The sequence below is a fragment of the Peromyscus californicus genome, unplaced genomic scaffold (genome assembly GCF_007827085.1).
Source record: "Peromyscus californicus insignis strain IS unplaced genomic scaffold, ASM782708v3 Scaffold_12__1_contigs__length_115047231, whole genome shotgun sequence".
NCBI lineage: Eukaryota > Metazoa > Chordata > Mammalia > Rodentia > Cricetidae > Peromyscus > Peromyscus californicus.
The window spans coordinates 92,532,500-92,556,312 of record NW_026294413.1 but is presented as its reverse complement, the minus strand read 5'-3'; the positions used below and the strand labels follow the sequence as shown (position 1 = coordinate 92,556,312).

Genomic DNA, 23,813 nt, shown 5'->3' with positions numbered 1-23,813 from the left:
TCTCAGTCCTACCCCAGTTTCACAGCTCTGTTCTAAGACTATTTAAGAATTTGCCAGTTACCCCCCCCAAGTATATATACAATATACTTTGTACAATATATCCTAAGGATGCTGGATAAGTAGTAACTAAATAACAACCTCATTTTGGACAAGAAGGCCCGAGTTTAAGGTCTCAAAGTTTCTGACTTTTATCTCCTTGCTATCAGCCAAGTCAGTCTTCCTGCCTTTCAAGGGTTCTTAGCGTTGTGAAACTATCAGATGAGTTAAAGAGGTTTACATCAAAGCAAATCTCCTCTAGGGTCTCTCAGGTATCAACCAAAGACAGAAATATAGTCTGTATGCAATACTAAACCAAACTACAAGGATGATCTGTGACAAATGTCCCTAGAGAAAAAACGAGGATAAAGAAAGATGCTTCTGTGAAACCCACATGAAGAAATATAGTAAATTGCTCTCTGAAGTCTCTGGAAAGGTATAAAAATGTATTTTACACACTGTCAGGATGGATTAACAAGGCTATTTCTTTTACCCCTCCTAGGCTGTAAATCCTGACAGTTATTAATTATAAGTTGTTACTAAACCGTTATTCAATACCAAGGTACGGAGCTTATATAAGAACTCACAAATTACCTGTATAATCAGATGGACTGAGCTTCTGAAAATTCCTTTCAGGTCAACAATATGAGAGAGCTCTGTTTGTTTTTTGGCAGGTTCTTCAAAGATGAAGACTCTGACATTCATTATATGAACATGAGGGAGAACAACCCTCTGTCAGAATAAACACAACTCTGCCACTGTGTCCTGTCATTTTTTCCTAATCTGCTTAAACAAAGATGAGTTCTTAGCCTCCAAGCTTATGTTTCAGTCCCCTGCCTACCACTGTAATCATCCTGGCAGGAGAGACAATACTCTTAGGACAGATCCTTGTGTTTCTGCCTTTGGTCATTAGAATATGAAGGGGAGGGCTAAAGCCCTGCCACCATTGGAGGAGGAACTCGCCTCTCAGAGGGGAGTTCATACACTTCTAACAACTTATTGGACAAGTCTGCAGGACAGATAAGCACTGACAATGATGGATCAGTGATGGGTGGGACTAGGGCTGCTTACTTATGTATGCCCCCTGCCCTCTGGTTAAAGCTAAATCTCAGGTCAACACCCGTATTTCTTTCCCCTTCCCAACACGGCCACACTGAACACATCTCCTTTTTCTGTTTTTCACTATGATCTGTCTCTTTAGAGTATTGGAGATGGATGTTTGAACTTAGTGTGTCTAGACTGGCAGAACTTAGACCAGTGGTTCTCAACCTTCCTAATGCTGCCACCTCTTAATACAGTTCCTCATGTTGTAGTGACCCCCAACAATAAAATTATTTTTGTTGCTACTCCATAACTAATTTTGCTACTGTTATGAATCGTAATGTAATTATCTGTGTTTTCTGATTATCTTAGGCAACCCCTGAGAAAGGGTTTTTCAACCCCAGGGGGCCACAACCCACAGGTTGAGGACCACTGAATGTCACTGCCTTAGAAACTCTAAAATTGTCTCTAAGTAACTAGGGTTAAGTCATTTCAATAAACAAAATTAGTTTAGTTTAGTGATGATCAGGTTTAACAATGGAGAGTTTAAAACACTTAAATTATTAGAAGTAACATTTAACATAAAATGTCTTATTTTTTTGAAAATATGGCCACAACAAAAACTCTGAAACTGAAATTAAAATGCATTTAATAATTTTTATCAAATACTTTCAGATAAAACTTCTAAAAAATAATCAGATAGAAATTAAATTATTTAGAATTACATAGTAATATACAAAGGACTGGTTAGAATGATTAAATGTAAAATGCAATGATTAAATGTAAAATGCTTTCACTCTGTTAAAGTCAAGCATTTCTAAGTTCAGAAGTACAGTAGTCTCCCAGCATCCTTTAGGGGAGTATTTCAGGATACCACTGAGGATATCAAAGTCTGCTTGTGTTCAAGACAGCACACTCTTATATGGCCTACACAACCCTCTGGTATTCTTCAAAGAGTTTAAATCAGCCGGGCGGCGGCGGCGCGCACGCCTTTAATCCCAGCACTCGGGAGGCAGAGCCAGGCGGATCTCTGTGAGTTTGAGGCCAGCCTGTTATACAAAGTGAGATCCAGGACAGGCACCAAAACAACACAGAGAAACCCTGTCTCAACCACCCCCCGCCCCCCCCCCAAAAAAGGTTAAATCATGTTTAGCTTTGTAAACACCTGCTAAAACATATGAATTAGCAAGCAATAACATGAAAAAAAAAACCCTATACATCAGAATGCATGAAGTAAAATGTTTTCAATGAGTCTATGGATGCAGAACCCAGAAGCAATGGAGGGCAATGAGGTAAGGTACCTGAACCCCTTTAGAGAGTCCGCCCAGGGCTGGAGAGATGGCTCAGTGGTTAAGAGCACCCACTGCTCTTCCAGAGGTCCTGAGTTCAATTCCCAGCAACCACATGGTGGCTCATAACCACTTGTAATGAGATCTGGTGCCCTCTTCTGGCTTGCAGGGACACATGCAGGCAGAATACTGTATACATAATAAATAAATCTTTGGGGTTGGGGATTTAGCTCAGTGGTAGAGTGCTTGCCTAGCAAGCACAAGGCCCTGGGTTCAATCCTCAGCTCCAAAAAAAAAAAAAAAAAAAAAAAAAAGAGAGAGTCCGGCCAGGAACGTCAATTCTTTAGGAGGTTAGCAGATCCCCTAAGTGCTGAGATTCTTTCTCCCTTCACAGCAGAACTGAACTTAACACTGGTGAGAAGAAAAGATCAGAAAGGAAGCAATCTTAGAATTTGTCAAGTCCTCAGTCCACAAAGTTCTTAGGAGTTCTCTATAGTGCCACATTGATGAATACTTTTCTGTTCCCCCCAACCAAGGTGGGAATGTTTGAGGAAACTGGCAGAGAAAAGGAAACCAATGTGAACTCAGGCCATGCATTGACCTTTTGTCTCCCAATGCTACAACACAGCAATTCATTCATCCTAATAAATAACTGAAAAAGAGGAAAGTATTCATACCCCAGGAGAAGGAGAAAAAAAAAAAAATCAATGAACACCTATATGGCAGAATGAGATCTGACGAAGAAGGAAGGAAGAGAGAGGTAACCCTGGACTCCTGAAGGTTGCAAAGGGGAGTGCTGAAAACAAAAACCAACCAACCAACCAACCAACCAACCAACCAACCAAAGAAAAGAAAAATACTGCCATCTAGAATGAAAACCTAGAGACTGAACAGGAAAGTGAAGACCGAGATATAAGCAGGAAACAAAGAAAAGTGAAAAAGAAATGAAAGAAAGCAGGTCGTTTCCAGAACAGAGCTGGCCAGAGTACTCTGGCACAAACACGTACATATAGACACACACGCACTCTGACTTCAAGGTCACTAGTGACACTTTCAAGTAGATACATTTCAATGATGTTTCACTCTCATTTAAACATATACTTCCCCCAGATTTATAATTATTGTTCCTGGAGAACTGTCTATTCATATGAAGTCAACCTATCATACTAGTTTAATCTAAACTAGTCAACAGTTGATACAGAGGTTTTCCATATTCTGTGGTTTCTTAAAAAGTCTTTTAATTTTTTGCAAACGAGAATAAAGTTATACTATAAAGAGCCTTAAAATCATCCTATGCTGTCACAAAACATTTGGTAAACCCCTAAGTACCCACTGTAGAAAGACATTGGTTCGTATCTTACACATCACAGAACAGACTGAGAATCAGTAAACTATTTACAACCAGGACAGTCATTAAACCAGAGCTCATCAACCCAAACGATTATAAACATTTTGTCATGATGATACAGAAACATGAGAGATTCCAATACAGTCAGATGAAACAGATGACAAAATATGAGATTATAGGTAATTTTTGGGTACATTTATATGACTACATTTGATGTGTAAAGACCTACAAAAACAACTGTTTGAAAGGGAGAATCATGGATGGCTTTGTATTTGAAATAACTATATATTAGCACACAATTTATCCTATTTCTTATTTCTTCTGTCTGTGTGGCCATGCCAGTGAGCATCAAGGAATGCCTGTGGAGTCCAGGGGACAACTGCAGAAAACCAGTAGGGATCCAACTCAGGCTATTGTGATTGGTAGCAAGTATCTTTACCTCTTGAGATATCTTACCAGTCCAGTTTCTGGTATTTTTTAAATGAGTAAAATGAAAGAAGTCAATTGAGTTCAGTTTTCTTATTTTTAAAATAAAAAAAAAATAGATTGGATATCTTCATGATTTTCTGGTTCTATGTACTATGAACGTCAAAGGAAAACTTCCTAGACATGATATATTTGAACTAAGACTCCAGAAAAAGAATGTGGCATACACTTTGAGATTATAAATGATCAGATAGATATTGAACTTCTTAGAAATATCAGCAGAAAGCACCAATTGGTTTGTTATTAGGCTTTGATTTAGTAATAACCCCACTCCAAATACAGATCCTAACAAAAATCAATAAAATAGGAAACAGCAATCAACTTGGTTCAATTTCTATCCCAGAAGGCTCCAGGAAATGTATTCATAATGTAACCTCACCTAAACAAGTCTAAGAGGACAAATACAGCATTTCACTGGCATCTCATTCTTCCCTTGCAGAGACACCTGACACTTTTACAAGCTGGAGTCACAAATCTTTCCAACACCAGTGTCTAAAATGTCAACCAGCTGATCTCTCCCAGAATTAAAAATACCTTCCCAGTACCAGTTGGACAGAGTAAGACTGATTCATGCTTTTTACAGACCAGCTCTTCCGGCAGGTCCTGATGTAGGTCTAACAGGACAGATGGAGCCTGCATGGAGTGACCTCTTCTAGAGGATTTCTATTCCAGTTGTCATCCCCTCAGCAATGCCTAGTGGCAAACAGGATGCGAGAGCAAAGACGTACACAATGCATTATGGTTGCAGGCTTTGATGCTTCATCTAAAAGATGCTCTATTCTCCCAGTCTACCTTCCATAACGGATGCAAAAATTTAAGCAAGTTATCACTAATACGATCTAACATGTTTGCTCTAAACACAAGTTTATAAAACATAACGAAATACATTATTTCCTCCAACTTGTACTTCTCTTTGATGTGATTCTTGATACTTGTGCCAAAATTCACAAATCTGTTTAATAGATAAGTGTGATTAATAAGGAATAGAATTTACTTTAGGAAGCCCACAGTTTGTTTTCTTCTGTTGTTTTTTTAGTGTGTGTATGTATGTGTGAGAGTCTGTGTGTGGAGGCCTGAGGTGCTGCTGGTGAATTCCTCTATTGGTGCATCTTATTTTTTGAGACAGGGTGTCTCACTGACTGTAGAGCTTGCTGTTTTAGCTGGAATGGCTCGCCAGTGACCACCAGGAATCCACTTGTCTCTGCCTTCTCACTGCTAGGGTTATAGGCACACAGTTTTTCTATAGGTTTTATGTAGGAACTGGGGATCTAAACTCAGACCTCGTGCAGTAAGCACTCTGCCCACAGAGTCACCTCCCTGGTCCCTGTATTAGATAAGATTAAGATGTTGGGCTGGTGAGGTAGCTCAGTGAGTTAAGGTGCTTGCTACCAAGGCTGACACTCTGAGCTCAGACCCTGGAACCCAGATGGTGAGAGGAGAAATGACTCTTGTCAGCTGTCCTGTAACCTCTGCAAGTGCACTGTGGCACACCTGTCCTACCACACATGCAAAGGAATTAATAAAAATGTAACAAAATGGTTTTTTAAAAATAAGATGACAACGGCATTTAACAAAATTATTTGTTGCTTTTTTTCTTTTTCAGCAAGAGTTAGAAAACAATTCTTTGCTGAAATAACAAATTTTGTGAACATAGCAATAAACGAAAAGAACATGCATCTAACCCTGGTATGGTGACACAAGCCTGTAATCCCAGCACTCAGAAGGCAAAGGCAGAAGAATTATGAGTTCAAGGCCAGTCTGAGTTATAATAAAACCCTGTCTCAAAAGGGGGGGGGGGGAGGAACACACATTTATCAATTGGCTTCCCACATGACAGGCCCTGAACCAGGTGCTTTCTCAATATTGGTTTACATGTCGATCAGCTGTATTAAATCTGCACTATTTTTCTTGTCTTGTGGGAATTTAATAAATATGTTGGGAGACAACCTTAAATTTTCTTTAAAAATAAATCAGACCGAAAGGGAACACTGGGAAGATTCACCAAATACATTGACACAGCCAAAGTTTCTGAGAACAAGAAAGGGGTGACTGTGGCACATACTTGTAGGGCAGCAAGGCAGGGAAGACTCGAAGTCATTAAGACTAAATACGGTGAACAGTAGAGCGGGTCAGACCTAGCAACTAATTTCTTTATGGGAAAAAATTTACATTAAAAAAATGTGATCTGGGGGCTTGAAGTCTGGGTCAGTGACAGGATTCATGCCTAGCACATGCAAAGTCCCGTGTTCTCCCTAGCACCAAGAGACAAAGAAAAAGAAGTAGGGGAGGCAGAGGAAGAGAGGGAAGAGGGGAGAGAGAAAACAAAAGGAAGCAGAAGTCAGAAGGACATGGATTTGAACCCTGGCTTGGTCACTGGCCAGCCTTGGGCATGGAACAAATTACTCATGTCCCAAGACTCCGTCCATCTCTAACTAGAGGTGGGAACAGCATCACTTGTCTTTTGGAGTGGTTAGGATTAAATCGGACCATGCAGTCTTGTATGTCCAGTAAGATGGAAGGCCACTTGAGCCTGGGAGTTCAAGGACAGCCTGTGTGGCATAGCAATACATGTCTCAAGAAGAGGAAGAACTAGACGGCTTTGAAAGTGCTACGTGGAATGCCGAGTACACAATAAGTAATCATTTCATTACCTTTACTACCGTTAGTTATATTAATCGAAAAACAATTCTACTTGCAGTTGACTAAAAAGAGTCTTTTGTAAGTCAAAAGTAAGACTTAACTGCATAGTGATGTCGCTATTGGCAGGTGGAAAACAAATACAAAACTGGGTCACTGTATTCAACAAAAGACAGCACATCTGTTTCATCCGCAGTCTGCTCTACCTGGTGCTGGCCTAACTAGGCTTTATTTAGTATTTAAAAACATCTAGGAAGTGTTATTTTAATGTTCTGAGATAATGCACTTAAATAATTTCTAAAATATTTAATTTATGCCTAATCATTACCAAGTTCTCTGAAAAATTCTTTTGAGATCCTTCCATAAGGCAAACGTGACTGACCAGAATGAAAAGAAACTCCCCTGTTGCCAGGTTCTTTCAAGATTCACTCTCTGTATATACAGTGCATCTTATAAGTACTCTATATTCTATAGAAGCAGTTCTCAACCTCTGGGTCACAACCCAGTTAGGGGTCACACATTAGATATCCTACATATCAGATATTTACATTATGATTCCTAACAGTAGCAAAATTACAGTTATGAAGTAACAACAAAATAATTTTATGGTTGGGGGGGTCACCACAACATGAGGGAGTGTATTAAAGGGTCACAGCGTTAGGAAGGTTAAGAACCACTGTTTTATAGATAAATGTTTTCAGTGTTGGGGATATGTGTCACCAGCCTATTTTTCTATATATACTAATAAACACACACATATACATTTACATATACACATATATATACTTTATATCTATAACATTTCTGATGTCTTTGGGGACAATAAACTGAAGGTTAGTGATATAAATACATGTAAAGAGCATCAACTAACCATAAGGAATTCTAGAGATTTGTTAGTGCCCAAGGATGGCATTAAAATATCATAACTGTGGATTAATTTCTTTGTAAAAATGACATTTATTCCTCTGTGTGTGTGTGTGTGTGTGTGTGTGTGTGTGTGTGTGTGTGTGTGTGCGCGCGCGTACACGAGTGCCATGCAGTGCATATGGAAGGTGGAGGATAATTTATAGGAGTTGATTTTCTCTTTCCATCACATGGGTCCTGGGGAGCAAATTATGACTAAGCACATTTTACTTTTTTTCACATATTTCTTCCAAAACACTTACTTAAACATCTTTCAGTTTCAAAAACCATATAACAAAGTCCCATAGACATACTTATGTAAAGAACACCCGATGAAAGTCTCAAGATAAATCTTGATACACTCTGTCAGAAAACATCTTGGACTTGAAGGCAATTGCTTCAAGGTGAGAATTAAGAACAGTGAAAACAAGTTATATCTATGTGATTTTTTTTTTTTTTTGAGCACTAGGGATGTAGCCATTAAGCTACATACCAGCCCAGAGCATTTAAAGTGTAAACAACTACTTATGAAATAGACTCCTTAGTAGCAGCCTGACCTGTAGTGTCAGGAGTGAGCAGTGTGGAAGAACTGTTAACACACAGCTTTGCTGAGGAACTGCTTTAATCGAATTTCAAAACCTGTCTGCTAGACTGGTTCAACTCTGCTGACAGCATATTGTTGAAACTCTTTATGAGATTCATTTAAGAACACTAAACATTCAAACAACCTCATAAGTTATATAATAGAAAATAAGTTTATCAATGAATGAGCTGCCCAAATGGCCTCAAATTCTATTCCAAATGCCTCCTTAACGTCAATGGCTGGAAAAGCCACTGTGGCTTGTCTCTAACCAGGCTGATGTCACTGTCGAGTTTCTTTGTAGGTTCCTGCAGAGGTAGCCAGGCTAAACCACAAAACTTGTCACCTTAATAAATAATATCCTAACCAAATCCTACACTGGCAGGAATACACAATGGTTTGCAGAACAGAGTTAATTTTCTTGGTTAGAGAGTAATCTGAGGAACTAAAGAACATCTTAGTTGCTTTGCTTAGGCTCCAAATGCACAGAATAGAATTAACACTCTATTTCACGAGAGAATATATTCATTATAGCACACAGTAGTGAGGATTTGAACAAACAAGAGGTATAGCTCCTTTTTTATTTCTGAAGTAACAAAAGAAAATGATTAGACAGAATACAACATCATAGACTATCACAGTTTCAATCATAAATACGTCAGACGACTAAATCAATAAATAACACGTTTACAGTTTAAGACTGGCACATAATTTGTGACGTTTTAAAATATGTTTTGATCCTGATATCTGTACACCTTATAGAGAAAATATCATGTGACAGATCCAAAACAAAAAAACAAAAACAACTCCATACATAGCTCATTCCTTTCTATATAGTTTCACAATGATAATGTTCTGAAGCCACTAAAAGTACCTGAGGAGATAAATGCGTGTGTGGGGTTTAACATCAAGCAATAGTCTATCTGGCAACACTGGCCAGTAATCAAACAATTACGAAATGGAAAGTACATCTTGTACAAGCTGACAGAACCATTAAATCAGAAGAGCCATGAGCAGATGTACTGACACTGTAAGAATTACCAGAAAGCATTAATTTCAGCATTAATAAAATGGCAGTAAATAGATGACAGCTGCCAGATGAACTCAGAAATAAGGTTACTGGCCTTGTTAAGCTCACGTCTCATTTTCTCAGGCACAAACTGATCGAGGTAGCGTCGGAAGTGAAGTGCATCAATGGCAACGATTTCCGTGCAGCGTCGCTGCCAATCATCCCTGTGAGGGGCAGGAAGGGAAGCAGGATAAGGAACAGGTAGAATCCTTCAAATAAGAATCTTGCACGAGTCATGCTGTTGACATTTTGGCAGTGTTATGATATTAAAAACAAACCAACCATAAGCACAGGTCCCAGGCAAACAGGAGGGCAGGAAGCCATTACAGTTTTAGATTCAGAGGTATGCAGACTGCAGACTGTTGAGTGGTAAACGACAAGTCAAGAGACAACATGAGATGACACACTGTAAACAAGTACATCATTCACAGGGAGCCTCAGGGGTTAAAGGATTGGGGAGTAAACAAAACGAATATTGGTCTTTGTTTTCCTATGATACCACAGACGTGGTATTTCCTCTGCTTTTGTTTTCAGAGATCGGTACTAAATCACTGGTATATATCATTGCCTCATACTGCACAGGAAATAATCCTGAGAAGTCAAATGTATAAAAAATATGTACCATTCAGTCCAACTTCATACCTACTCTGCAACTGTCAGTTACAAAAGCTATCTTTAAAATGATCCAGACACGAAAGCAGACAAGATACACTGCTCACAGAAATGAAGGACTACTCGAGGTGATGAGTTTGGAAACCCCAAAAATTCCATCTTGCTTGCGTGTATCGGTAGCCAACTAAGTTTTTATACTAAAGATTAAAAAACCCCTCAAAGCTAGTCTGTGGGTAATTATGGGGATCCACACAGACACCTGTTTCATTACAGGCATATGTATCAGAGTTAGCGTCAGTGGTCAACTCCACACACCTGGGGAAGAGGGACCGTCCCCCACTGGACTGGTTGGTGGGCATGTCTGTGGGACATTTTCTTAATTGCTATTTGATATGTAAGGATCCAGTACACTGTAGGCAGTGTCATTCCTGGGCAGGTGTCTTGAGTTGCATAAGGAAGATAAGCCAGTAAGCAGGATCGTTCAATGGTCTTTTAGCTACTTTTGCTCCTGCCTCTAGGTTCCTGCCTCAAGTCTTAGCCTTCGCTTTCTTTGATGATGGACTATAAACTGTAAGCCAACTAAATAAACCCTTCCTTCCCCAAATTGGTTTGGTCATGTTTTTTTTAACCACATCAAGAGAACCCAAACAAGAACAATATACTCTATAAAATGAAAAGAAAGCATAGGCTGGACTTGACATCACAAACAGTAAGACTGTGGCATAGATACAGCTGCCTCCTTTGGCCAGAACGCTTTTTCATTAAAAGTGAACACAAAGTGACTTCTGCCCCACCTGGCACAGTAAGGTTTCTAGATCATTCCGTGAGTAAGCAAAGATGCTAACATATAACGTTATTTCAAGAGGACAGGGGACAGCAGCAGCAATATCCACTGCAGGCTCTGCGTCAACTAGTATGTGGCATCAGCAAACTGTCCCAACATACATCCCCCCACGTCTGATAACATGGAACATTTAAGGATAGCTAAGTAAGATAGCCAAAGGCTCTAAACTCTAATTAGAAATCATTCTAAATTTGGACTTGGAAGTTAATCTCTATAGCTTAGAGACAAAGCTGCAGAACTATGCCCTGACGGTTTTTGCCTCAAACTTGAATTTTTAGTCTTCTTTTTTGGTGTGTCAGGCCTGGCAATGGTGTTTTGCCTTCCAAAAAAAATCTGTGATATTGAATTTAAAAATAATTTAAATGTAGTCACCACATAATGGAGAGAAAATGCTTCACCTAGACAACTTATGCCACCAAGTAAAACCTCCAGTGCCAGATATGGGTCAGAGGTTGTTGAGGTGTTGGCCACAGGGGTCCCATAGACTACCCCCGCCAATCACTACAGGCTACTGCTGAGGCTATATATAGATCATTCTCCACAACCGGATGGTAAGGCCCTATTCCTGAAGACAACACTTACTTATGTCATGGAACACGGAGAAATCGAGCTGGTGCCCAACTAGGAGCTTCACCCTTACTGACTAGCGATCATAGTGCTGGAAGGTACTCTGCACACTACCGGAGGCAGCAACCTGCCTGTAAGATATATACTGGTACAACGGCAGCACAAATCACTTTCTGATTGGATTTAAGGCCCACTCCATGAGATGGAATCTATACTTGACACTGCAAAAGTGGCCAAGAACCTGAGACTAGATATGTCACAGGAACTAAGGGAAAAACCTACTATTATTATTCTGCTAAAGGAATAAAACAATAAAATTACTCTTAATGACATATTACTATACCCATAGATCAGTGCTTTCTCAACCCTTATCAGAAAAGGCGCTTTTTTCAGTGGATGTTAATTAACATAGAAACTCCCAACTGGACAACCTGCAGTGAATAAGAGACTTTGGAACACTCAATCCCAAATGGGATGTCTTCATCAAACCCCTCTCAAGTCTTAGGGATCTATATGGAAAAGGAGATGGAAAAATTGTAAGAGCCAGAAGTGAATGACTCCAAGGAAAAAGTGTTTTCTAGACACAAAAGGACAGATATACATATGAACTCAAAGAGACTGTTACAACATGTATAAGATTGCACAAAGTCAAACTAGACAAAACCCCAGCAGTGAGAAGGGGAGGTGGACACAAAGTCCTAACCCTAATCAGGAAGCTCTTTGCAACTTATGCCTGCTGGGAAAATCAGTTTTCTTCAATGGAGTGTTACTGGGTATATCAGCCTATAGCCCTATGCACAGTAGGAGCAAACAGAAATGGACTTCATGAGTTTTTGTTGTTGTTTTTGTGGGCTTTATGTTGAGAGAGCGAGAGAGCGAGAGCGAGAGCGAGAGCGAGAGCGAGAGAGAGAGAGAGAGAGAGAGAGAGAGAGAGAGAGAGAGAGAGATAGAGCGCTCCCAAACATGAAGCTGGGTAGGTAGAAAGAAAAAGAATATGATCAAAGTATACTGTATAAAAAATATTTTAGATGAGGGCTGGAGAGATGGCTCAATGGTTAAGAGCACTGGCTATTCTTCCAGAGGTCCTGAGTTCAATTCCCAGCAACCACATGGTGGCTCACAAGCATCTGTAATGAGATCTGGTGCCCTCTTCTGGCCTGTAGGCATGCAGGCAGAACACTGTATACATAATAAATAAATAAGTCTTTAAAAAATATTTTAAATGAAAAAAATAATAAATTTCTGGAAGAGGCAGAGTACACCAGAGTCAAGCACATCCTTTAGTTTCAGCCACACAATACTAAAATCGGAAACACTCACTTTTCACTCCCATCTTCATGGCTCCGGGCCCAACGGTACGTTTCAGCATAGCCTGTATATTCACTGTACTGCTCAGTACCTGAAACAAACAGTCTATTAATATCATTTACTTCAGACTCCATGGGGAAAGCACTCTACCTAAGGTGCTCAATAAGGACAGAGTACCATCCTTGTTCTTCTTTTTGTTGTTTTGAGACAGGGTCTCTCTACATAGCCCTGGCTGTCCTGGGACTCACTGTGTAGACCAGCTGGAGGGCATCATTCTTATTATTTCTAATCAGCACTGTACCTGAAGGGTAAGGTAGGTCTATCTGCCCACCACCCTTAATCCCTGCTGCTACCAGTGCAACAACACAAGAAAAGAAAGAAAAGACATAGAGAATGGAAAAATATAAGCAGAGATGGGGAAGTAGCTCCATGGTAGAGCATGAACAGCGCCCTGGGCTTGACTCCAACACAAAATAACATAAAGATAAAATAAAATGTAAAACTGTCTTGCAAATGTCATCATTGTTTATACAGTGAATCCCAAAGAACTGCTGAGAGTGGGAAGAGGTTAAGAAAAACTCATAACTAAGAGTAAAGATCTCTCTCTCTCTCTCTCTCTCTCTCTCTCTCTCTCTCTCTCTCTATATATATATATATATATATATATATATATATATATATATATATATACACATATACCAGCAGCAAACAATGAAAAAACCACCAAACATCCATTAAACATAGTGACAAAAAAAAATAAATTATCCCTGAGCAAACTTAGTAACAGATGTACAAAACCAAAAGAGAAAAAAAAAAAAAAAGACCCAAATAGACAGAGAAATAGAGTATTCCTTTGAAGTAGAAAATTCAATATTGTCACAAGGCTAATTCTTGATCTATATATTCACCTCAATGCTAACAACCATCCCAATTCCAAACAGCCTTTTCTCTCTCAACACTCCGTTCCTGACCCAGGGTATTGCCATGTTGCTCAGACTGAACTTAAACTCCTGGGGTCAAGTGATCCTTACAAATCAGCCTCTTAAGTAGCTGCGGCTACAGGTAAAGCAGCACATGTTTAAAAAATAGTAATTAAACTGGGTGTGGTTGTGCCATGACTTCATGGCCAGCAAAGAAGAAAAGGAAAAACAGCAAAATAAAACAAAACAAACAAAAAAAAAAACCTGGAGTGCTCAACTATCTTAATTAACAGTTAACTGGATTTGGGCTTAAAAATAGACATGGGAAAGAGCTATGAAACAAAGTAGAGGCCATAGGCCAACTGACTGTTAATAAGGGAGCTATAATAAGGGCATCCAGGAAATGATAGTTTCCCCTAATACTGTTGGAACACATAGATTTTCATATAAAAATACAGACTGGACTGCTTTGTTATGTTATGTTATGAATAAACATTGAGACAGAGGATAAGCATAAACATAAAACTATAGAATTTCCAGAGGAAAATAGGAGAGGACATTCCTAATCTCAGCACTTGGAAGGTGGTGGCTAGAACATCAGAAGTTCAAACTGGGCAACATGAGAGACCCCTGTCTCAAAAAACAAACTCAAAACAAAAAACAAACTTACACAGGAGAACAGTTTTATTGTATTTAGCCAAAGATTTCTTTAACTGGATAAAAAAAGCAGTGACCACAAAACTTATAAATGAAACAAAAACTATATCAGATCAAAATTCAATAGTTATTGTCAGTAAAACACCTTTGGGAAAACCAGGCTCACATGACAATATCTGACAAAGGACCTGTATTCAGAATGTGTGACGATGTCTCAAACATCAATAACAAAAACAAATAGGGGCTGAGGAAGTAGAGGTTTGTGACAGAGCCCTTTCCAGCATGTGTAAGGCCCCGTGTTTAGACCCCAGCTCAGCAAAGTAACATGAAATGAGTGAAAAAACACAATTGAACTCACAGAAATGGACAGAAATCATGAATACACGCCTATCGGAAATACACCGTTGGCTGACAATCATATGAGATACATAGTTGGCTAACAGTCATATGAAAGTGTTTAACATTATCAATCACTAGTGATCACAGTCAAACCACAGTGAGATACTGTAATAAATCTCAATGTATGGCTAAAATAAAAATGTCCACAATAAGGGCTACATGTGGTGGCACATATTTTTTAATCCCTGTACTTGGGAGTCCCAGGCAGGTGGATCTGTACGAGTTCCAAGCCAGCCAGAGTTACATGGTGAGGCCCTGTCTCAAACAATAACAACAACCCAAACAAACAAAAAGATTCACAACGAATCAACAAAACAACAAAAAGGCCACACTAAGGGCTGACAAGGAAATAAAGTAGAACTCTCTTATACTTCTGGTGAAACAACATGGCACAGTAATTCTGAAAAATAGTTTGGCAATATCTTATAAAATTAAACATGAACAGTTTGATATGGAAATGTCATTTGTAGGTACTTATCTAATAGAAAGCAAAAAAAGTGTGCCAACAAAAACTTTACGGAAGGGGCCAGAAAGATGTCTCACTGGTTAAGAGCACTGGCTGTCTTCCCGAGGACTCAAAATCGACTCCTAACACCCACATGGCATCTCACAACATCTGTAACTCCAGTTCTAGGGCATCAGTGCCCTCTCCTGGCCTCTGCAGGCACCAGGCATACAAGTGGTAGAGAGACATAGAGGCGGGTGAAACATCCAAACACATGAAATAAAAAACGAATTTATCTTAAATAAAAATTGCTCAGAAGAATGCTCATAGCACGTTTACTCACAATAGGTGCATATCAGTCATAGGCCAACCACAGGACCAGAAGGAATAAGATTCATACATGGAGAGATTTACTGCAAAGATTTGGCTCACACGACTATGGGGGCTAATAAACAAGTTTAACAAGAAGGTTGGGACTCTTAGACATGGGCAGCAGCTGTCCACAGGAGGATTCCTTCTGTGAAGACTGTCTTTTAACTGACCGAACTAAACCCTCACAGATTAAGGTAAACAATCTCCCTTCTTAGGTGTTAACTACTGTGGACTTTTAATCACATCTATAAATTATTGTTACAGCAACACATAAATTCAGTGTCTAACTGAATACATAGGGGCTGTGGCTGAGCTGAGCTAACATAAACCCATAATAAACTTAAAAACAAGCCTGGTATTAGTGTCTCATGTGGAAGCTGGAGGATCACCACAAGTATGAGGCTACCTAGACTACAGAATGAGACTCTTTCTGAAAACAAACAAACAAGAAAAAAAGGAGGAAGGATCCAAAGAGTAAACAGTCCAAAAGTAAATTAACAGTAAGATAAAAGCCAGTGGGGCTCACATGGAGCAGTGGATGCTGCTTAGTATAAAGCACAGAGCCACCACACCCAAAATCATGACGGTGATTCACTAATCTTTAGGAAATATATGATGAAATATTTAGGAGTAAAAGGGATTAATGCCTCCAACACACTCTTAAATGTTTGAGGAAAAGAAAATGGAGAAGAAAAAAGGTAAGCTGGTAAATCTTGACAGAGTATGGAAAGCTGGGTATGGTGACACACACCTATAATCCTAACTTAGGAAGCTGAGGCACGAGGATCATAAATTTGAAGTTTCTTCCAAATACATTATATGCATGTAAAAAGACATATTTATGCAAAATTATGAAAAATATTATATTTTTGGTGTATGACTTATAATTTCCTATAATAAAGGTTAAATACTATGTTTTCCAATTTATTGTTTAGCAAACTGCCTCTTAAAATAATTTTAAAGTAATTTCTATCTTAATTCCCATAAATTCACTTTGAATGTTTTTTATGCTACAAACCAAGAAAACAACTTTATAACGTCCTTGCTATTTCTTATGCAGTCTTCTTGGACCTGTGAGTACAGCTCGATGATGTTCTTGTGTGTACAATGTCCACAGAGCATGTATATATAATAAGTATAACAAGCAGAACAAAAGGAATAGGATTAACTGAAGTTACATCAGTAAGTCAGAAATACTCTCCAGGGACTACATAATGGACTCTTAGACGGTCACATTTGCAGCCAGGCACAGCAGCTCAGGAGGCAGAGGCAAGGACATTGCTGGGACTTTGAGAGCAGCCTGTATGACACCTGAGACCATGTCTCAGAACAGAAAACCACATCTTCAAAGAGCATGGTATGGTGAAAAAACACCAGTGACATTAGGAAACATGGGATCCCAGGAGACACTTCCCTGGTCATGTGACCTTGGCTAACCAACATATCTGAAATTCAGGATTATTAATAGTGCTTACTGTTTTACCTCATGGGATCAATTAGAAAACCAAGTAAGACAAACTCAAACTCCTTCAAAACCGTGTCAACGAATTGAATTTTGCAGAGCAGTAGAGGAAACAAAACTGACTCTTGTCTAGGCATCAACCCTGCTCTAGTCTATTGCCAAAAGGAAACTGAGAGCCAGCCAGGAACACTCTTGTTTATGTTTTCTGCTTAGGAGTAGATAAATCTCACTTTTCCTGTTAAAAAAAAAAAAAAAAAAAAAAAAAAAAAAAAAAAAAAAAACAACAACAATAACAACCCCTGTCTACTTTCATCTCTTAATTATGCAAACACCTGTTTTGTCTTTTAAAACTGAAATGGGCCGGGCGGTGGTGGTGCACGCCTTTAATCCCAGCACTCGGGAGGCAGAGCCAGGCGGATCTCTGTGAGTTCGAGGCCAGCCTGGGCTACCAAGTGAGTTCCAGGAAAGGCGCAAAGCTACACAGAGAAACCCTGTCTCGAAAAACCAAAAAAAAAACCAAAAAAAAAAAAAAAACAAAAAAAACAAAAAAAACTGAAATGGTTGAAGACTATAAAATAGCAATTGCTATGTTTCTCTCCCAAGTAAGGCCACTATCAGCCTTCTTTTACAGAGGTTTAGGGCACTTTGGAAATAAATGCTTCCTTCCACTCTAAACTGAACCTTGAGTTTTCTAAGCAAGCAAGTCTTATATTACTGTCTTTTGGAAAATGAGTTCTTTTAATGTATTTCAAATTCAAATTTATTAATGAGCAGTGATGGAAATATAAAAGTGAACAGTGGAAAGAGCCATGAAGACAGAAGCTTCTGAGTTAGTGAGATGGTCTGCAACAATTCAGGCCAGACCGACCTTCACTTAAGGGAAAATCTTATCAAGAGTTCACGACAGAATTATGAGCTTTAGACTTAGTAAGAAATCTATCTAGTTTCTCTTACTATTAATAAAAATTTATAGTGGACTGAGGAAAATAATGGAAATTAACAAATTCTCCTTGTCTGTGGGTTGTGCCCTGGAACAGGCAGTTCACATGAAAGCCGTATACCCTACTCCATTTAGCATCACTCAGAGCGGCAATTACGGAGGAGATCCAACACTCTTGCCTTCAGTCTTCACAGTTAGTAAATATTTTGTAAGGATAAGCAGCATAAAAACACTTGATTTCTAAATACTCTGTAAAATTCCAACAGTCTGGAGTCACTTAGCACTGCTTCTGTAGTGATGGTGCCTGCACTTTCTATCTCCCCAAGAAGGCACAGAATCATAAGCCACGGTTTACATCTGGTTAGTCTATCACTTCTGCTGACCGAAGACATCCACTCACGTAGACAGTCTTGATGGTCTGATTCCCTGCTGGGAGGGTCTCATGTAAATTAACTATTCTTCTGCTCATGAAGTTTTATTTATAGGCATGTGTAGGCATCTGCTTTATGTGCTCACCAAACAGAAGCAAGAGGAGAACACTGGAGAGCTCCTTAACACTTGATATTGAAGCTGTCTGGAAGATGTTTAATTCTTTCACTCTATTTATCCTTACCAAAAGGTTTCAACTCAGCTACTATAGGGTGAATCATAGCAAACAGAAAAAACACAGAACAAAATTATTTGCCTGTTTGCATGACCTGTTTCATATTCACTTAAAAGTCTGATAGCAACCAGATGTCCCAAAATGATGACAAATTTAATTTATTTCCAATTTCTCAAAACTCTTCTACAGATTCAGGCAGCACAGTCACAGTCATTAGGTCACTGAGCTTAGCTGCATCACTGAAGGAATGGAATTGATCAGGCAGATAAATTGCAGTGCATGGTTAAGAGTCTCCTAAGAAGGGAGATGGCAGAAATCCAGATACTAAATAGATGATGAAATGGTCATTTCCATTAAGGGAGCATCACATCACAGATATTAATTAGGAAGCACTGTAATAAAGTTAAGTGCATGTGGGGGAAAATGCTGAGTTAAAAGTCACCCCAAGTGTCCTTAGCTTGAGGAAATCACAAATCTGAAGCCAAGTCACAGATCTGCAATTTTCCACTCACTTTACAACTGCTGCAGGTAAGTCAGAGATCACTGACAATTCCAGAGGAATCCTTCTTTAAGGGACAAGCTATGGTAAGGGGAGAGGGATGGAGGCAAGAGGGAGAGAGACAAAGACACTAATGTTTTCCTTCTAATATTCCCAGGGGAAGTGACATGCCTTATTTACTAAAAAATCAATGGCAGATAAGATTCTTTTCTTACCATAAGAGAATCAAAGTAAATGAAAGAAATTAGCTTTGGATTTAAATGCCCAGCATTTTACTAAGGTTTATTAATCTATTTTTTTAAAGGATGAAAATTCTTCTTGAAAATGATGAGATTTTATTGTTAGTCTTCCGTTCGAATACTCTAAATATTAAAAATATTTAAAAATTATCATTTGTACACATAAATGATGGGAACAGTAACAGCCCTGACTTTTCAGAGTTCATGAAAAGAGCATCATGCAAGTGATCCAATGGTTTCCTTGCCAACAATGGGCATTCACCAGCCCTTCCCTCTTTTTTTGTTCTGTTATCTGTGCATTCTCAGCTCCCCCAGGAACTTCCTCAACTTCATCCAGCTTACCTACCTACACCATAGTCAACAATTACGGACAGACAAGCAGCACGGGAGCTGAGACAACGCTGAGAACGAAGGGGTGTACCTTTCCAATCCAATCCAATTTTGGAAACAACTTCAAAACTGTAGAAGAAATTCTTCATGTTATTAACTTCAAGTAACAAAGGAAGGATCTGTCTAAGAGAAATAAATTCCTTTGCTGAGGTTCTAATTTTGATTTCCCACATAAACTAAATAAATTTTGTTGTCTACTTTACCTCACCAAACCATCAGATCAAGTGAGTAAGAACATCGAACCGACTTGAAGCCATTCTCCCAAGCAGCAAGATCATTTTAAAACCTTAACTACTGTGGAAATCAGCTGCCCAGCGGCCTCCAGAGAAGACACAAGAGTGTTGAGGCTCCTCCTTCAAAGCCTGACTTTCCGAGAAAGCTCTTTAGACCTTTCCCCTGGGGAGATCTCACGCAGAAGGCTGTCTTGACTTCACGAAACTGGAGCTTGCCCAGTGTGAAAAGCCTAGTGTCCAAGAGTTATATGAGGGGAGCACAGGTCCCTGCTTACCATGGAGACTGCCTAAGGTGGGGCAAGGAATACACTAACCAAAGCATCCAAGGAAAGCTGACAACAAGTTGTCAACCAGGAGCTTAGAAGAGTTCTAGCACATTCTTAGGAGTGCAAAACACCATATGATACAAATGCCCAGAAAAAACCCTAGAAAGCCTTTAGCTTTCCCACTGCCCAACCTTGAAGCTTTGTGGAAGCAGGAAGGCTAAGCAGGGTCATCAATGACACAGTGGAAGGCTGATGGCACCAGCACACACACAGAGCGCTTCAGCAAAGTGGGAACCTTACTGATTCCAGTCATCTAAGAAATCCACACAATCACTAGCTGACCACTAGTAAACTGAACAGAAACCTTAGTGACACTCAAGAAACAGCACAGAGACAGGCATGGTGGTGCACGCCTTTAATCCCAGCACTCTGGAGGCAGAGGCAGGTGATCTCAAGGCCAGCCTGGTCTACAGATTTCCAGGACAGCCAGAAACCCTGTCTTGAAAAACCAGAAAAAGCAAAAGTACAGAGACCACAGAATTTGTTTAGGAAAGGAATGAAGTAAACAATAGAGGCTAATAACAATAACTCTGATGAGGGGATACAATTTCTAGGGTTGTTATATTATTTAAAATGTCAGATCTCATCATCAATTACAATCGGACCAGAGACATGTATAAAGAATGAGACAGTGTGTCCCATAACCAGGAATAAGTAGTCAATATTACACCAGTAAACCCATGCTGGACTCAGTAGAAAAACACAAATCTGTTATTTTAAATACGTTGAAAGAACTGAAAAAAACTATGTTTTAGTACTAAAGCAAAGTAAGTATGAGAATGATAATTCTCACAGATATATTAGGACCTGCATGAGATGGTTTAGTGAATAAAAGCATGTGCCATCAAGCCTGACAACCTGAGTTTGATCCACACAACCCACACAGTGGAAAGAGAAAACTGATTTCTAAGAGTTGTCCTCTGATCTCCAAATCACACCGTGGCATGTACATACACAATCCATAAGTAAAAATATAATAAAAATGTCAAACAATGAAAAAATTCTTTAAAAAGACATATTAATATAGAGACAAACGGGGGGGGCAGAAAAGAAATTCTTGAATTGAAAAGTACAATAGTAGAAATAAAAAATCTGCTAGAAAAATTTAAGAGAAGATTAATTTGAGAGTAGGTAAATGAATCAGTGAAATAGACCAAAAATCAATTGACTCTGAGGAAGAGAAAACATAAGTAATGAAGAAAATGAACAGAGGTTCACAGAGGTTCAGAGACTAGCACACCACCAAGTGTCATCATCTGCACTATTTGGAGAGGAAAGAATATTTTAAGACATAAGGCCCTAGGGCTAGGGTCTGGCTCAGCTGGTAAAGAGCTTGCTAGGAAGGGCTCCTGACTCTGGTCCCCAGAACCCCTATAAAAATGCCAGGTATGGTGGTATGTGCCTGTAATCCTGGTGCTGAGACGGCACAGACAGATTTCAGAGGCTGACTGGCCAGGCAGACTAGCCAATGGGTGAGTGAGCCCCAGATCAATGAAAGCCTGTCAGAAAGTATTCCTGAGGATAGCATCTGAGGTCCTCCAGCCTCCACATGCATAGGAGTACACATGTAAATGCAGCCCTTACATCTGTTCCTACACAACACAAACACACATTAAATAAAAGACAAAAGGGACAGGCGGTGGTGGCACATACCTTTAATTCCAGCACTCGGGAGGCAGAGCCAGGCAGATCTCTGTGAGTTCGAGGACAGCCTGGGCTATAGAGTGAGTTCCAGGACAGGCTCCAAGCTATACAGAGAAACCCTGTCTCGAAAAACCAAAAAAAAAAAAAAAAAAAAAAAAAAAAAAAAAAAGAAAGGCAGAAGGGCCAACTAGTTAATACATCTGATGACAAAAATAAATCTAAGCATTCTAGAAGCTCAATGAATTCCAAGTAAAGTAAAATCAATGAGATCCATACCCAGAGAAATCATAATAAAACTGAAAGACTCCTAAGAGAGAAACAAAGGGAAAATCAGATACTCTCTTGAAGGTTGTCTGAAAGTTATCAGAGGTCAAGAGTGCGACATCAAGGCTGGAGCTCAGGCTTGACTTTATCATGCACCTCAAGTTTTATGTATGTCTAATATAAGTCACAGGGGACTTTTTAATAACAATAATCCAAATTCTCCCACTCAAGGAACTACAGTTGCCTATACTAATCTCAAAGCAACAACAGAAACAAAATTCAGTTTTGTAGGCTTCAAAAATAAAGACCCAGTAACTGATGAAATGTTTTGGCTTCCTGTAGGTATGTTCTTTTAGTTACTCAAATGAAAGGTACCACTTGGATATTCCAATAAGATGGGAAATACAATGTGCTACTACTCAAGACATTTTAAGAAAATACGATCACAACAATGAAAAAAATATAAATAATAAATTTAAACTACTGGGTCTGGGGCCAGCAAGATGGATCAGTGAACAGAGGTGCTTGCCATCAAGTCTTATGACCCAAATTCAATCCCTCCCTTATTGTAGGAGGAGAGAAACAATACCCCCAAGTTGTCCTCTGACCTCCACATGAGCTGGGGCAAGAAAGCGCCCCTTCTCCCAATAAATAAAGAAAATGCAATAGAAATAAAATATTGGGTCTAATGCTCATGGAAGAGAAAAGTCTTGATTGGGCAGCTTTTGGGGATTCAAGATGGGGAAAACTACCCTGTCACAAAGACACACAGACACTAACCTGTGATAATAAGACACTCATTGTGATCCAGCACCTCGGTGAAGAGCCGTGAAACAATCAACTCAGGATTGATTAAAAAGCGGATTTCTTCTTGTACAAGTCCTGCACCAGTTACACCACCTCCAACAAAACGATTTGCAAAATCCACCTATTAGAAAAAAATGTAGTGTATTAAACAGTGTCTAAAACGCTTGCAGACATCACAAAGAAACGCACACTCTATGGGATCAAATCTCTCGCCTGTGAACCAGCCCCCAGATCTTCCTAAGGAGTGACTACAGCTGCTTACATTCCTTCCATCTGAGCACAGCTAACACCTCTGCATAGTTCTGTAGGCCCCAAAAGTTCCTAAGGAACCTGGAAAATGAGCTTTCAGATAAAATATTAATTAAAAACCTTCTCTGGGTCTTTCTAGTTATAAGTCAAGATTAGTCCTGCTCTGAGGTTTCAGGGTCACTTTCCTACATCTATTATTCAACCTCTCTTTGTGTATTTTAAGTGACTTTCAAACAATCAAACGTTTAAGATTTTTAGTAATTACTTTTCTTCTGTGGAAGAATAAAGGGATAATTTTGTTCCAAATTAAACCCCAAGACCCAAGTTGCACGAATACTACCAACTATTTTCAAAAATATACCCAATGGCAGGGAGAAATAAAAATCTAATATAAGAACAAATATTTAACTCCATTAATATTTGTAATTTAGTCTGTAAGTCTATATCAGCAGTTTGGTTCCTGTTTCAGGGTATGGGTTAAGTGCTCTACGCCACGAGAGTCTGATTCCTCACTAAAGAGTCTTGATCCTCAAAGGAACACAAGTCAATCTGCCACATTATTTCAGTTTTAGAAACAGTGATTATGTCTGTAATTAGATTGTTTAGATTATTCTAAAGAGTTAGATTACATAGATGTACACAA

At 39.2% G+C, this 23,813-nt stretch overlaps 1 protein-coding gene and 1 non-coding gene across 5 annotated transcripts in view; one reads left to right on the top strand and one right to left on the bottom strand.

Annotated features, from left to right (window-relative positions):
• The window catches only part of Parg (poly(ADP-ribose) glycohydrolase), a 109,265-nt gene that overhangs the window by 12,823 nt on the left and 72,629 nt on the right, over window positions 1-23,813 (bottom strand). For 3 of the 4 annotated variants that reach the window (XM_052733881.1, XM_052733882.1, XM_052733884.1), the window contains 3 exons: window positions 22,895-23,042; window positions 12,733-12,811; window positions 9,445-9,553 (listed from right to left, as the gene is read on the bottom strand). In XM_052733881.1, coding sequence (XP_052589841.1) covers window positions 9,445-9,553; window positions 12,733-12,811; window positions 22,895-23,042 — 336 coding nt within the window. Of the gene's footprint in view, window positions 1-9,444; window positions 9,554-12,732; window positions 12,812-21,304; window positions 21,970-22,894; window positions 23,043-23,813 lie in introns of those variants that run through there. The other variant, XM_052733883.1, reaches the window with a different exon arrangement.
• On the top strand, window positions 2,578-2,658 carry Trnaa-agc (transfer RNA alanine (anticodon AGC)). The gene has a single exon. It is a non-coding gene; the product is annotated as a tRNA-Ala (tRNA).